The sequence below is a fragment of the Colobus angolensis genome, unplaced genomic scaffold (assembly GCF_000951035.1).
Source record: "Colobus angolensis palliatus isolate OR3802 unplaced genomic scaffold, Cang.pa_1.0 Scaffold55, whole genome shotgun sequence".
Lineage (NCBI taxonomy): Eukaryota > Metazoa > Chordata > Mammalia > Primates > Cercopithecidae > Colobus > Colobus angolensis.
In genome coordinates, this window is record NW_012119043.1 from 851,747 (window position 1) to 863,851 (window position 12,105).

At 55.5% G+C, this 12,105-nt stretch overlaps 1 protein-coding gene across 1 annotated transcript in view; it reads left to right on the plus strand.

Moving 5' to 3' along the window:
* The window catches only part of LOC105525636 (chromosome unknown open reading frame, human C16orf96), a 47,350-nt gene extending 38,003 nt beyond the window's left edge, over positions 1–9,347 (plus strand). The window contains exons 10-16 of the mRNA XM_011961336.1: positions 674–792; positions 1,314–1,376; positions 2,235–2,327; positions 3,330–3,489; positions 3,682–3,781; positions 8,222–8,302; positions 9,036–9,347. Of these exons, the coding sequence (XP_011816726.1) occupies positions 674–792; positions 1,314–1,376; positions 2,235–2,327; positions 3,330–3,489; positions 3,682–3,781; positions 8,222–8,302; positions 9,036–9,253 (834 nt within the window). The 3' untranslated portion in view covers positions 9,254–9,347. The remainder of the gene's footprint in view (positions 1–673; positions 793–1,313; positions 1,377–2,234; positions 2,328–3,329; positions 3,490–3,681; positions 3,782–8,221; positions 8,303–9,035) is intronic.
* Positions 9,348–12,105: the final 2,758 nt, after the last annotated feature.

Here is a 12,105-nt window from a genome sequence, read left to right on the forward strand (position 1 = left end):
GCCACTGCACTCCAGCCTGGGCAACAGAGTGAGACTCCATCTCAAAAAAAAAAAAAGCCAGACATGGTGGCACGTGCCTGTAGTCCCAGCTGCTTGGGAGGCTAAGGCAGAAGAATTGCTTGAACCCGGAGGCAGAGGTTGCAGTGAGCGGAGATCACACCACTGCACTCCAGCCTGGGCAATAGAGAGGGATTCCATCTCAAAAATAAATAAATAAAATTAAAAATAAATAAATACAATTATGATGGTTGCACAACTCTGTAAATATACTAAATGCCATTAACCTGCCCACTTTACATACAGACCCTCAATAAACATGTGTTGAGAGTATGAATGTCAGGTACAGTGGAACCATTGCGAGAAAGATTTCTCAGACCTCCCAGCCTGCAGATGAGCTTGGTTTGATTTGGTCTTTTGGAGACAGTAGCTGATGGTGTTTTTTGCTTTGGCTGCTAGGAAGCTCACCTTGCAGCTCCCCTCTACCAATAGCATCTAGTAGGGGTTGAGCCTCATTGAAGCTGTGTCATTTTCCCTTTCCTGGACTCTCTCACTATTTTAGCTGAATTTTGTTACACCCTGTAACTTCCCAGGTTGCTGCAACCCCTCTTCTGGAAGGAGGCAGGGTGTGAACTCATTGACTAGTCTTTCTTTTCTTCCCCTTGGCTGTTGGCAGCTAGTCCACAGTGATCTGGATCCATTGAAGAAAGAAATGGAAGAGGTCTGGAAAATAGTCCGGAAGCTGCTGATTGAGGGCTTAAGATTGGATCCTGACAGTGCTGCCGGCTTTAGAAGGTGAGTGCCCGCCCGAGCCCCTCCTGGTAGGAATCCTGCTGCCCAGGCTGTGGGGGGGACACCCTGGAAGCTCTGGGAGGAGAGATTCCAGACCTGTGGATGGGGGGACAGGGGCTTGGCGGTGGCTGACAGCACGGAGGAGGAGGGAAGCTTTGGCCTGAGCTGGCAGAGGTGATCCAGCCCTATTCCCGCCAATGGGGAAACCAAGGTTCAGAGAGGGAAGGGGACCTGGGCAGATCCAGGACCCCTGACGCCCACCCAGACAGCGCCCCAGGCAGAGGGACCCAATATTTATGGGGCTCCTGTCCTCAGACCACCCCTCACACAGCTTTAAAGACCATCCGTTGTGTTTGGGGCGGCAGAGAAACCACAAGGATGGTCGGAGACTGCAGGACCTGTGGGGCTGAGCTGGGCCGGGCACTTGTGGGAGGGGTTCAGCCCTGGGGCCCGGGCTGGCTGCAGCCTCCTGCACATGGCCTGGGCCCAGCAGGGGTAGCGGCTGAGGACCGTGTGCCTTTCAGGAAGCTGTTCGAGCACGTGAAGTGCATCTCTTGTGACCGGCCCGTGGAGATGATGACTGGCCCGTGAGTACCGCCTCCCAGGGTGCCCTGGCCCTAAGGGCTTGTGGGGTCGGTGGATGTTTTCTCCGTGCCCCTCCATGTGCACTGTTCCATGCACGCTGTGTGTCTACACATCCATATACAGCCTTCTCCAGCCATTGAGTCCATACACGTCCACATGCACCATTCTGTATGCACCAGGTGTCTACACATCCACATACACTGTTCTGCACCATCAAGTCCGTACACATCCATTTACACTCTTCTGTATGTGCCATGTGTGTCCACATTCATATACAGGGTTCCCAGCCTTCAAGATACACATGTCCACATACACTGTTCTACAGCCATCAAAAATATACAAATATGTGGCCTTGTGTGATGGTGCCTGCCTATAGTCCCAGCTACTGGGGAGGCTGAGACGGGAGGATGGCTTGAACCCAGGAGTTTGAGGCTGTAGTGAGCTAGGATTGTGCCACTGCTATCCAGCCTGGGTGACAGTGAGACCTCATATCAAAAAAAAAAAAAAGGCCATGTTGCCAAGGCTGCTCTCAAACTCCTGACCTCGAGTGATCTGCCCACCTCAGCCTCCCAAAGTGCTGGCATTATAGGTGTATGCCACCGCGCCTAGCCTGGTTTTTACTTTTGGAAATACAACAATTGTTTTTTGTGTCTTACTGTGATGATCAGAGCTCCTGAGATGCCTCTCGGGGGGTCCTCTTCTACTTCTATGCTGTGGACGCTTCTGGCATTCGAGGGTGGCGACCTGAGCCTGCACTTCCTTCCTCCTACTGGGAGGGCTTCCTGGAAGGGTGGGAGCTGAGCCCTCTGCTGGCCTGGCACACCTCCCACAGCCCCTGCTGCACCCTTGTCCTCCAACAGACATCTGATCACCATCCGCAAAGCCCAGCTGCTGTCCCGGCTGCGGCCAGCCAGCGCCAACAGCTACGAGTACTTGCAGCGGCAACAGATGAGGTGAGCAGGGTGGGCGCCCCGCATGGAGGCCGCTCTGGGGCCTGGGAACCCTGTTCCTGCAGAGACACATCCTCCAGGCCCAGGGACCTAAGATTGTCCTGGACATGGCCAGCCCTTCGCAAGACAGGCACTCTGAGAGGTGGCTGGGGCGGCAGACAGGCCCATGAGATGATGGCAGACGGAGGAACTGACATATTTACTGCGCATCTATTGTGGGCCAAGAACTGTTAGAGGGTTACTTATTTAAATCTCACAACTTCCTGTGAGCTAGGGTTCCTATGCCCGTGTCCCTGTCTCTTGGCGGAGGAAATCGGTGATGATGGGGCACCCTCAGGGGGCCGCTGCTGTGCCCGGCAGGCACTATGTGAAGAGCGCCTTGTTGAGTCCTCACAGCTGCCCTCTAAGATGTATTCTGGTGCCATCCCATGTCACAGTTGAAGAAACCGAGGCTCAGAGAACTGCAATGACCTGCCCAGGGTCACTGCTAGCAAGTGGCAGGGCTGATGTCCAAACCCTCAGGTTTCCACTGCACCCAGCTGGCTCCCTAGATCCCAGCCCCACCCCTCAACCTCCTGACATCCCACGGCTCTATGGATCTCTCCAGCCTCCAACCCTTCTGTGGGGACATCTGGCCAGGTTGGGGAAGAACTGGTGAATAGTCACCACAGCCATGGGAAGGGGAGGGACATGGGGGCCTGCGCTGACTCTGTCACCCTCCCTCCCTGGCTCCTTGGGATCAAGAGATGAGAAGGACACGCTCTTCGGGCCAGGGGTCCAGAGGGAAATGGCTGGGTCTGGGGAAATGCAGGTCTCAGTTTGATTCCTCTGCCCCACTGTGTGCATCTGTATCCATCTAGGCCCCATGCCTGCCTGGCTGTGCCAGCTAAACACAAACTGAAAGAAATGCTGGTCTTCCCTCGATGCTGGCCAGGCCCTTGGGCCCATCCTGGGCTCTGGGGTGCAGGGTCTCCAGGTCACTGCTGACCCACTGCCCTGCCACAGGGAACAGCAGCGGCTGCAGCGCCAGGACCTTAGTATCCAGAAGGATTATCAGCAGGACTGGGGTGACGGCCCCCAAAACGCCGCCAGCCTCAAGTGCAAGTCCTGCAAACTGTCGACGCTCTATCCCTATGGGGATCCCCACATGATCGACTATGACAGCGTGAGTCTGGCCGGGGCCTCCTTCCCAGAGGGTGGACGTCAGTGCATCCCAGCCTCAAGGGTGGGACCAGGCCCCAAGCGGTGGGCGACCCCAGCAGAGGCTGCACTCTGTCTTCTGGGCTTCTGTGTGCACCAAAGTTCGGGGGAGGCTGGGTCGGGGGCTCCCTAACCCGGAACCTGGGCCATCCAACAGGCTGAGGTGGACATCCTGGGCGTGGATGGGATCCTGTACAAAGGCCGCATGAACAGCCAGAGGGGGGCTCAGCCCTCGGCCATCGCAAAGGAGCTGGCAGGTGAGGGGCATCGTGCTCCCTAGGGCACCCTTGCCTGGGGCCCTGGTTCTGCTGGGCAGGGTGAGAGGGTGCAGGTGGGGCCCAGAGCCAGCACCATCCCTGACCGGGGAGTCCTCACACAATCAGTCACAAAAATTAGGTCACAGCAGGCCCCCAGGAGACTCGGTCTTTGCAATGGGGGAGGGAGACTGCAAGAGTGAGGATCTGCTGCTGCTTAGATCAACAGCTGACCAGAGGGAGGGCCGTGGCCACAGGACCATGGCCTGTGACGAAGAACCATGGGCTAGGAAGGGTGCTAGGTGGGTGCCAAGGGATGCTAGTCCACGGAGGGGGAACTGGACAGCTGCCCTGAAGCCCTTGAAGAGGGACTAAGACTTAGCTGGATGAAGGGGTCGGGTTAGAGGAGAGTGGTCGTGTGGCAGGAACGGTGTGTGCAAAGGCCCTGTGGTGGGTGGAAGCCAGGCACAGGCAGGAGCTCAGGACTCCAAGTCTCCCTGGAGGGCGGATACTGGGGTGGGGCAGTGGAGTAACAAGGAGGAGACTTGGGCCAGACCCCAGAGGCTGTGTTAATATCACAGGCAAGGGTTGGGTCAGTGGGAGACCCAGACGTGTGCACATCTGGAAGCAGTCGATGTGGTTGCTGCAGTGCTGAGGCCTGGCTCTGGCCGGCTCCTGCTGGGACCCCAAGACTCTGGAGTCCATCACTGGGTTCGAAGGACAAAAAGAGGCGCCTTCTCTGCACAACCCTCGAAGGCTCTTCCCCCTTGGGGATGAGGAGTTCTAAATTTTGCCCCTGGGTAGGAGCCACACACCGCCCCTTAAGGAATGGTCCTGGAGCCACAAGATGGCTGGGGCCTGAACTCCACCCGCAGAAATTCTGGGGTTTTTTGTTGTTTGTTTGTTTGTTCGTTCGTTTTGAGGCAGAGTCTCGCTCTGTCGCCCAGGCTAGAGTGCAGTGGTGCGATCTCGGTTGACTGCAACCTCCACCTCCTGGGTTCAAGCGATTCTCCTGCCTCAGCCTCCTGAGTAACTGGGACTACAGGTGCGCGCCACCACACCCAACTAAATTTTTGCATTTTTAGTAGAGATGGGGTTTCACCATGTTTGGCCTCAAGTGATCCACCTGCCTCAGCCTCCCAGAGTGCAAGGATTACAGGCATGAGCCTCTGTGCCTGGTCCTCCAGCAGAAATTCTTTCTCGCCACTGCTGTGCCTTCACTGACTCGAAGACTAAACACCAGACATGGAAGAAAGGAAAGGGGGACTGTTTCATCAGCGTGCTGGGCAGAGAAGGAGGCACCCTGCATTCGTCTTCTGGGGCTGCCAAGACAAATTACCACAAGCAGGATGGCTTAAAACAGCTGAAGTTTCCTTCATTCCCGACCCATGCAGCACGCCATCCCATTGACCGGGCACGTTGGCTCACGGCTGTAATCCCAGCACTTTGGAGGCTGAGGCAGGCGGATCATGAGGTCAGGAGATCGAGACCATCCTGGCTAACACGGTGAAACCCCATCTTTACTAAAAATACAAAAAAGTTAGCCAGGCTTGGTGGCAGGCACCTGTAGTCCCAGCTACTGGGGAGGCTGAGGCAGGAGAATGGCACGAACCCGGGAGGCGGAGGTTGTAGTGAGCCGAGATCGCGCCACTGCACTCCAGCCTGGGCGACAGAGTGAGACTCCATCTCAAAAAAAAAAAAAAAAAAAGACAACAACAGCTGAAGTTCCAGCCTGGGCAACAACAAATTAGCTGGGCATGGTGGTGTGTGTCTGTAGTCCCAGCTGTTCTCAGGAGGCTGAAGTAGGAGGATCGCTTGAGCTCAGGAATTTGAGGCTGCAGTGAGCCATGATCTCACCACTGTACTCCAGTCTGGGCAACACAGCCAGACCCTGTTAAAAAAAAAAAAAAGAATAGAACAAAGCCAAACAACAACAACAACAACAAAATACAGCCAGAGTTGATCCTCCCGCTGTCCTGGAGGCTGGAAATCCTAAATCAAGGGGTCCGCAGGGCTGCACTCCCTCCCTGCCTCTTCAGCTTCTGGGGCCGCTGGCACTCTGTCCCCATGTGGGCTTCTCTTCTGTGTGTCCTCTGCTCTGTCCCCCATAAGGACATTTGTCTTTGGATTTGTGCCCGACCTAACCCAGGATGATCTCATCTCAAGATCCTTAACCTGATTATACCTGCAAAGATCCTTTCTCCAAATAAGGTCACATTCACAGCTTCTAGGAGATGTCTCTTTTTGGGGAGCACCATTCAACACACCCTGTTTCCAAGCAGGCCGGACACCATCTCAAACCCTGCATCCTCCCTGGTGGGATGTGGCTCGTCTTGGAGAGGACTGGCCATTCCAGCCCCTGCCCCCTGCCTGGTATCTGCTGGGAGGGCTCAGGCTGGGCGTCAGGGATCACCAGGCAGGACCACAACAGTGGCTAATATTTAATATTTAATGAACCGCGACTTCATGCCCGGCCCTGCCCCACCTCCTTCACCCTCCAACAACCTGCCAAGGAGTTTCACAAATGACCAGCTGAGGGCTGCTTGCTGGTGGGCCAGGGCAGATGGAGTCCACATCTGATGCTCCCAGTCCTGTCCCCACTCATCCACTGACCTCCCCAAGGACTGTCACCCTAGAGGGAGAGGCTTTCCGCCTTGGCTTATTCATTCCCAAGACCCACACTGCAAGCCAGGACTTGAATCATGATGGCGTCAACTGCTTTATCTTTGTTTTTTTTGAGACGGAGTTTCACTCTTGTTGCCAAGGCTGGAGTGCAGTGGGGCGATCTCAGTTCACTGCCATCTCAACCTCCGGGGCTGAAGAAATCCTCCCACTTCAGCCTCCCAAATGGCTGGAACCACAGGTGTGCGCCACCACACTTGGATACTTTTTGTATTTTTAGTAGAGATGGGTTTTTGCCATGGTGGCCAGGCTGGTCTCAAACGTCTGGCCTCAAGTGACCCACCTGTCTCGGCCTCCCAAAGTGCTGGGATTACAGGTGTGAACCACTGCGCCTGGCCTCATGTAACTGATTGACTACTATATATTATATTGAAATTGTGATGGATTTATACCATCTTAAAGCTGAAAAGTGGTAAGTGAACCATCGTAAATCAGGGACGTTCTGTATTAGAAATCAGTTGGAAACCTATCTGTGGCCACATCTTGATCAGTTTGTTGTTGTCACTCATTTATTTCCCCAAAAGAACTTTCTAACTCAAAACACTCAAAGCCAGGTACAGTGGCTCACACCTGTAATCCCAGCACTTTGGGAAGCTGAAGCCGGAGGATCACTTGAGCCCAGAAGTTCGAGACCAACCTGGGCAACATGGTGAAACCCCGCCTTTACAAAAAATACAAAAATTAGCGGGGCGTGGTGAGGCACCCTGTGGTCCCAGCTACTTGGGGGACTGACGCTGGAGGATCACTTGAGCCCAGGGGATTCCGGCTGCAGTGAGCCACGATTGCGCCACTGCACTGCAGCCTGGGCAAAAGAATGAGACTTGGTCTCAAACAAAAAAGAAAGAAAAAAGAAAAGAAATGTCCAGAATAGAACAGTCTATAGACAGAAGGAAAACTGGTGATTTCCAGGGGCTGGGGTTTAAAGGGAGAGTGACTGCCTAACAGGGACAGGGCCCTTTTTGGGGTGATGGAAATGTTTCAGAACAAGGTCACGGTGGTGGTGTGCAACGCTGTGTGTGTCCTAAACGCCTCTGAATTGTGCATTTAAACTGGTTAATTTTACTTCATGTGGTTATTACTTCGAATAATGAAAAAAAAAAAAAGATGAAGAACAGGAAGATGCGGGTGGGGGCATTTGTGTGCTCTGGCCCCCAGCGGGACAGTTAAACCATAAATAGCCCTGCCCACATTTCGCCTGTGTCTTACTGTGCTGGAGTCACGTTGCACTCCTCCCTGGCCTTGAGTTTCTTTCAAAGAGGCTTCTTCTCTATCTTAGCCTTGAGACACTCTCGACTCAAGAAGGCAAGGAAGGCTGGGCGCAATGGTTCACGCCTGTAATTTCAGCACTTTGGGAAGTCAGGGTGGGAGGATAGCTTGAGCCCAGGAGTTCAGACTAGCCTGGGTAACATAGTGAGACCTCCTCCCTAAGAAACATTTAAAAAATTAACCAGGAGTGGTGGCGCACACCTGTAGTTCCAGCTCCTTGGGAGGCTGAGGTAGGAGGATTGCTTGAGCCCAGGAGTTCAAGGCTGCGTAAGCTCCAGGCTGGGCGACAGGGCAAGACACCGCCTCAAGAAAAAATAAAATAAAATAAAATAAAAGAAGGCAAGGAGGGAGGAACATTGTCTCATAAAGTGGACCAGGAGGTTTGGGAAATGGGGCTGGTCTCACCAGAGGGAGAAGCCTGGCCGGTGCCGGGATCGGCCTGACACAGGCCCAGGGGTGGATGCCACCTAAACCTGTCTTTTCTTTTCTGCTAAGCTGTGAAGGCCCCGTGTCCCCCATCACAAAGCCTGTATGACCGTGTGCACTCCAGTGCCCTGTTGGGCGCCATCTGCCCCCGTGAGTACCTGGCTCCCAGCCCCAGCCCAGTTGTGATTCTGGAAGAGTCTCCAGTCCCTCCTCGTCTCATCCCATCCCCCACACCCCGCCTGGGCTCTCCTGTCCACCTCCTCCACCTCCTGCCTGCTTTGCCTGCCCATGGCGCTTCAGAGATCCTTCCTGGACCTGGTGCCATCCCTGGGGCCCAGGCCAGGCATCTGTCCCTAGCATCCACCCAGCTGCAGGGGTGGGGACAAGGGAGCTGAGGTTGGAAGGAACTGAGCTCCTCTGGTTCAAATCACCATGTAGCAGGCATCTGAGGGTACTTTACAGTTTACAAGGCAGTTTCTCCCTTACCTCATCTGAACCTCATCCCAACTGCTGTGAGGCAGGCACTGTTTGCCCATTTCCCAGAGGAGGGAGCAGAGGCTCAGTCACCTGAGCTGTGGCCCAAGGTCACAGAGCTAGTGAGCTGGAAGCTGAGCCCAGATCCGTGGACTCCAAGCTCCATGTTCTCTCCCGGGGGCTCTGCTCCACTTAAGCAAATATTTCTGGTCTCATTTATATTGGGTCACCCACCCAGGACATTTAGGGTGCCCAGGGCCCAGGTGAGGTATGGCACCCAGCCAGCCATGCCCCATACAGCGCTTCTAGTCCTGGGCTTCTCTTCTCCCCAGTGGGGATGGCCCTATCAGGCTAGTGTCTCCCAGGAAGGTTCTTGACACACATCTGGGGTTTCTTCTGCTCCTCCCAGCCCTGTGCCCCAGCAACAGTGCCCACTCAGCTGCCTCAGGCCCTCACCCGACGATGCCAACTCAGCCACCTTCCCTGCCACCTCTGCCGCTGCTGCCACCGCTGATTCCACCCCTGAGGGACCCCCAGCAGGCCCCAGGGTCCACCAGGCTCTCAAGAGCTCCACACATTGAGTCCCGAGTCAGCAGGAAGCCCCCAGAGGAGCCCGCCAACCCGTGAGCCGCACCCCGCTGCGCCCCCCACCACCAAGTCCCCTCCACGTCCGAGGCTGAGACCCATGTGCCCTCCCCCTGCACCAGGTCCCTTCCACATCCCCAGCTGAGACCCAGGGCCCTGAGCCTGACCCAGAAAGGGTGCTGGGGCCCTGGATAGAGGGGAGGGGTCTGTGTAGGGGACCCCCATGTTGACCCAGTGGCTGTTTTATCTTGTGCATATAAATACAAACAGTATAGTGCACGTTCTCCTTCTACACTGTCATATAAACACAGCTTTCTAGAGTGAACTTTCCAACAAGCCAATTTAATTCCTTGATCCATTTTCAATGCAACACCAAGTGGTTTTAAAAACACTTTTCCAGCCGGGCGCGGTGGCTCACACCTGTAATCCCAACACTTTGGGAGACCGAGGTGGGCAGATCACCTGAGGTCAGGAGTTCGAGACCAGCCTGACCAACATGGTGAAACCCCATCTCTACTAAAAATACAAAAATTAGCTGGGCGTGGTGGTGGGCGCCTGTAACTTCAGCCACTTGGGGGGCTGAGACAGGAGAATCGCTTGAATCCGGGAGGTGGAGGTTGCAGTGAGCCAAGATAGCGCCACTACACTCCAGCCTGGGCAACAAAGAGTGCAACTCCGTCTCAAAAAGCAAAACAAAACGCTTTTCCTTTTTATTTGCTGAAATGATTTCATTAGAATCACTTCCAATTACAGCTCTTGCCACTGTGCATTTCATTTGGGGGCCATTATTTCAAGACCAATTTCCCCACGGGAACCAGACTGGGCTGTGTGCATCCTTTTTATTTCATGTTATTTCTACCAGTAACTGGTTATTAATTTTTTTAAAACAAAATCTGATTGTTTATATTTGCCTCTTGGCTGATCCATGAGGAGGCTGGTGCGGCGCCTGTGGGATATTCTGGGATGGCCGTCCCATCCAGGGCTAGGTGCCACTTGCCTGTTTCAAGTCTTTCTGGTTCCCGTGCTCACCACCAATGCGTTTGGTGGAAAAAGAGCCGACTGTGAGGTCACACCGTCTTGCTGCGGCAATTCAGGGATTGGCCTTGGTACGCAGAGCAGAGGGCTCCCCCCAGGCTCCCCTCCCCACGATGCTTCTGGCCTTATTTCTTCCCCTTCTGACAATTTGCCTGTCTCTCCATTCAACTTCCTCCCTTTCAATCCTGCTCCCTCTTCCCTTTCTCGCCCCTGATGCTGTCCCGTTTTGCTCTCTCCTGTACTATTGACAGTTCAGTCCTATTTCAGAGACTAAAATAATGTCCCTGTGCAGGGGTGAAGCCTGACCCCCCGCCATGGTCTCCAGTGTCCACTCGATCCTGGGGTGGCACTGGGGAGTTGAGGGGCTGGTGGGGAGCTGCCAGGTGGGAGGTGGAGGGGGCTCCCCATTCACTCCCCGTGGCTGCCTAGGAGGGGACTTGGGGCTCCAGGCTCTCCCCGGCCCCGGTGGCCATCAGCTTCTGGGGAGACTGCACACCTACTCTGTTCCTATTGTCCTCATGGTCCCTGGCCCAGCTCACTGCGACCTGCACACCCTGGCTGCTCTTTTCTTTCTCCAAAGACTGTGTCCAAATGAGGCCAAGCCCCTCCTGACCCGGGTGACACCTATCCAAGCTGCCCTGGGGATGCTGTCTGGTGCAGCCCTGGCTGCCACGCGACTCCTATACCACAGATGAGTATGTTAGGCCATTTCTGCCCAGAACAAAATCTTCCACTTTTCTGATGGCGGATGAGGGGACTGGCGGGGTACCTTCTGTTTAGGGAGGTGGGACTTGCTGGTCCCTCCTTTGGCCACCACCCCGAGGCTCAGCCCGTGGGCAGGAGAGAAGGCACCCAGGGTCACAGAGCAAGAGGCCCAACTTGCTGGCCCCCACCAGGAGGCTGAACGGGCTGGGTCCTGTGACTTCCACCCCTCCCACTGCAGGGAGGCGTGGCACCCGCTCTGCTGGGCTGGGAGGGGAGGGCTCCTGCGGGACACCAGGCCAGGCCATCTTGACACATGGCACCCAGGGCATCCCCCGGTCCTGCAAAGCTGGGCCCCACTCTCCGCAGTGCCCCTCACTGCCTGTCCCCACTGGACCCCTCCAGAGCACCGTCCCAGCCCCTTTCTTGGGTGTACAAGCCAGGGCTGGAGTGGGTTTCTGCAGCCCAGCAGGTGAGGATCGAGGCCTAGGGGCATCTCCTCTGTATCCTCACAGGCCGCCTGGGGGCTTGGGAAGGTGGGGACCCCGGCACCACAGCAGGCCCATGGGGAGCAGTCCCAGAAGAAGGCAGTGCCCGAGGGAGGCTGTGGGGCAGGCTGGCCTTGGCCTGGTCCCAGGTGGAAGCCACAGGCAGAATCTCCCCAACCCACACTAGTGCAGAGGGGTAGGGCCTGCAGCCTTGGAAGCCGGGAGCAGGGGAGTTGCGATGCTCCCTGGGCCGCAGTTGTGGCTTGGTTGGGCATAGTGGCTCACACCTGTAATCCCAGCACTTCTGGAGGCAGAGACTGGAGGACTGCTTGAATCCAGGAGTTCCAGACCGCCAGGGCAACAGTGAGACCCAATCTCTACAAAAAAATAAATAGCCCTGCGTGGTAGAGCATGTGTGTGGTCCCAGCTACTGGGGAAGCTGAGGTGGGAGGATCACTTGAGCCCAGGAGGTCAAGGTTCAGTGAGCTATGATTGCACCACTGCACTCCAGCCTGGGTGACAGAGTGAGACCCTGTCTCAGAAAAAACAACAACATGGCTGGGCGTGGTGGCTCCTGCCTGTAATCCCAGCACTTTGGGAGGCCGAGGTGGGCAGATCACCTGAGGTCAGGAGTTCGAGACTAGTCTGGGCCAATATGCTGAAACCCCA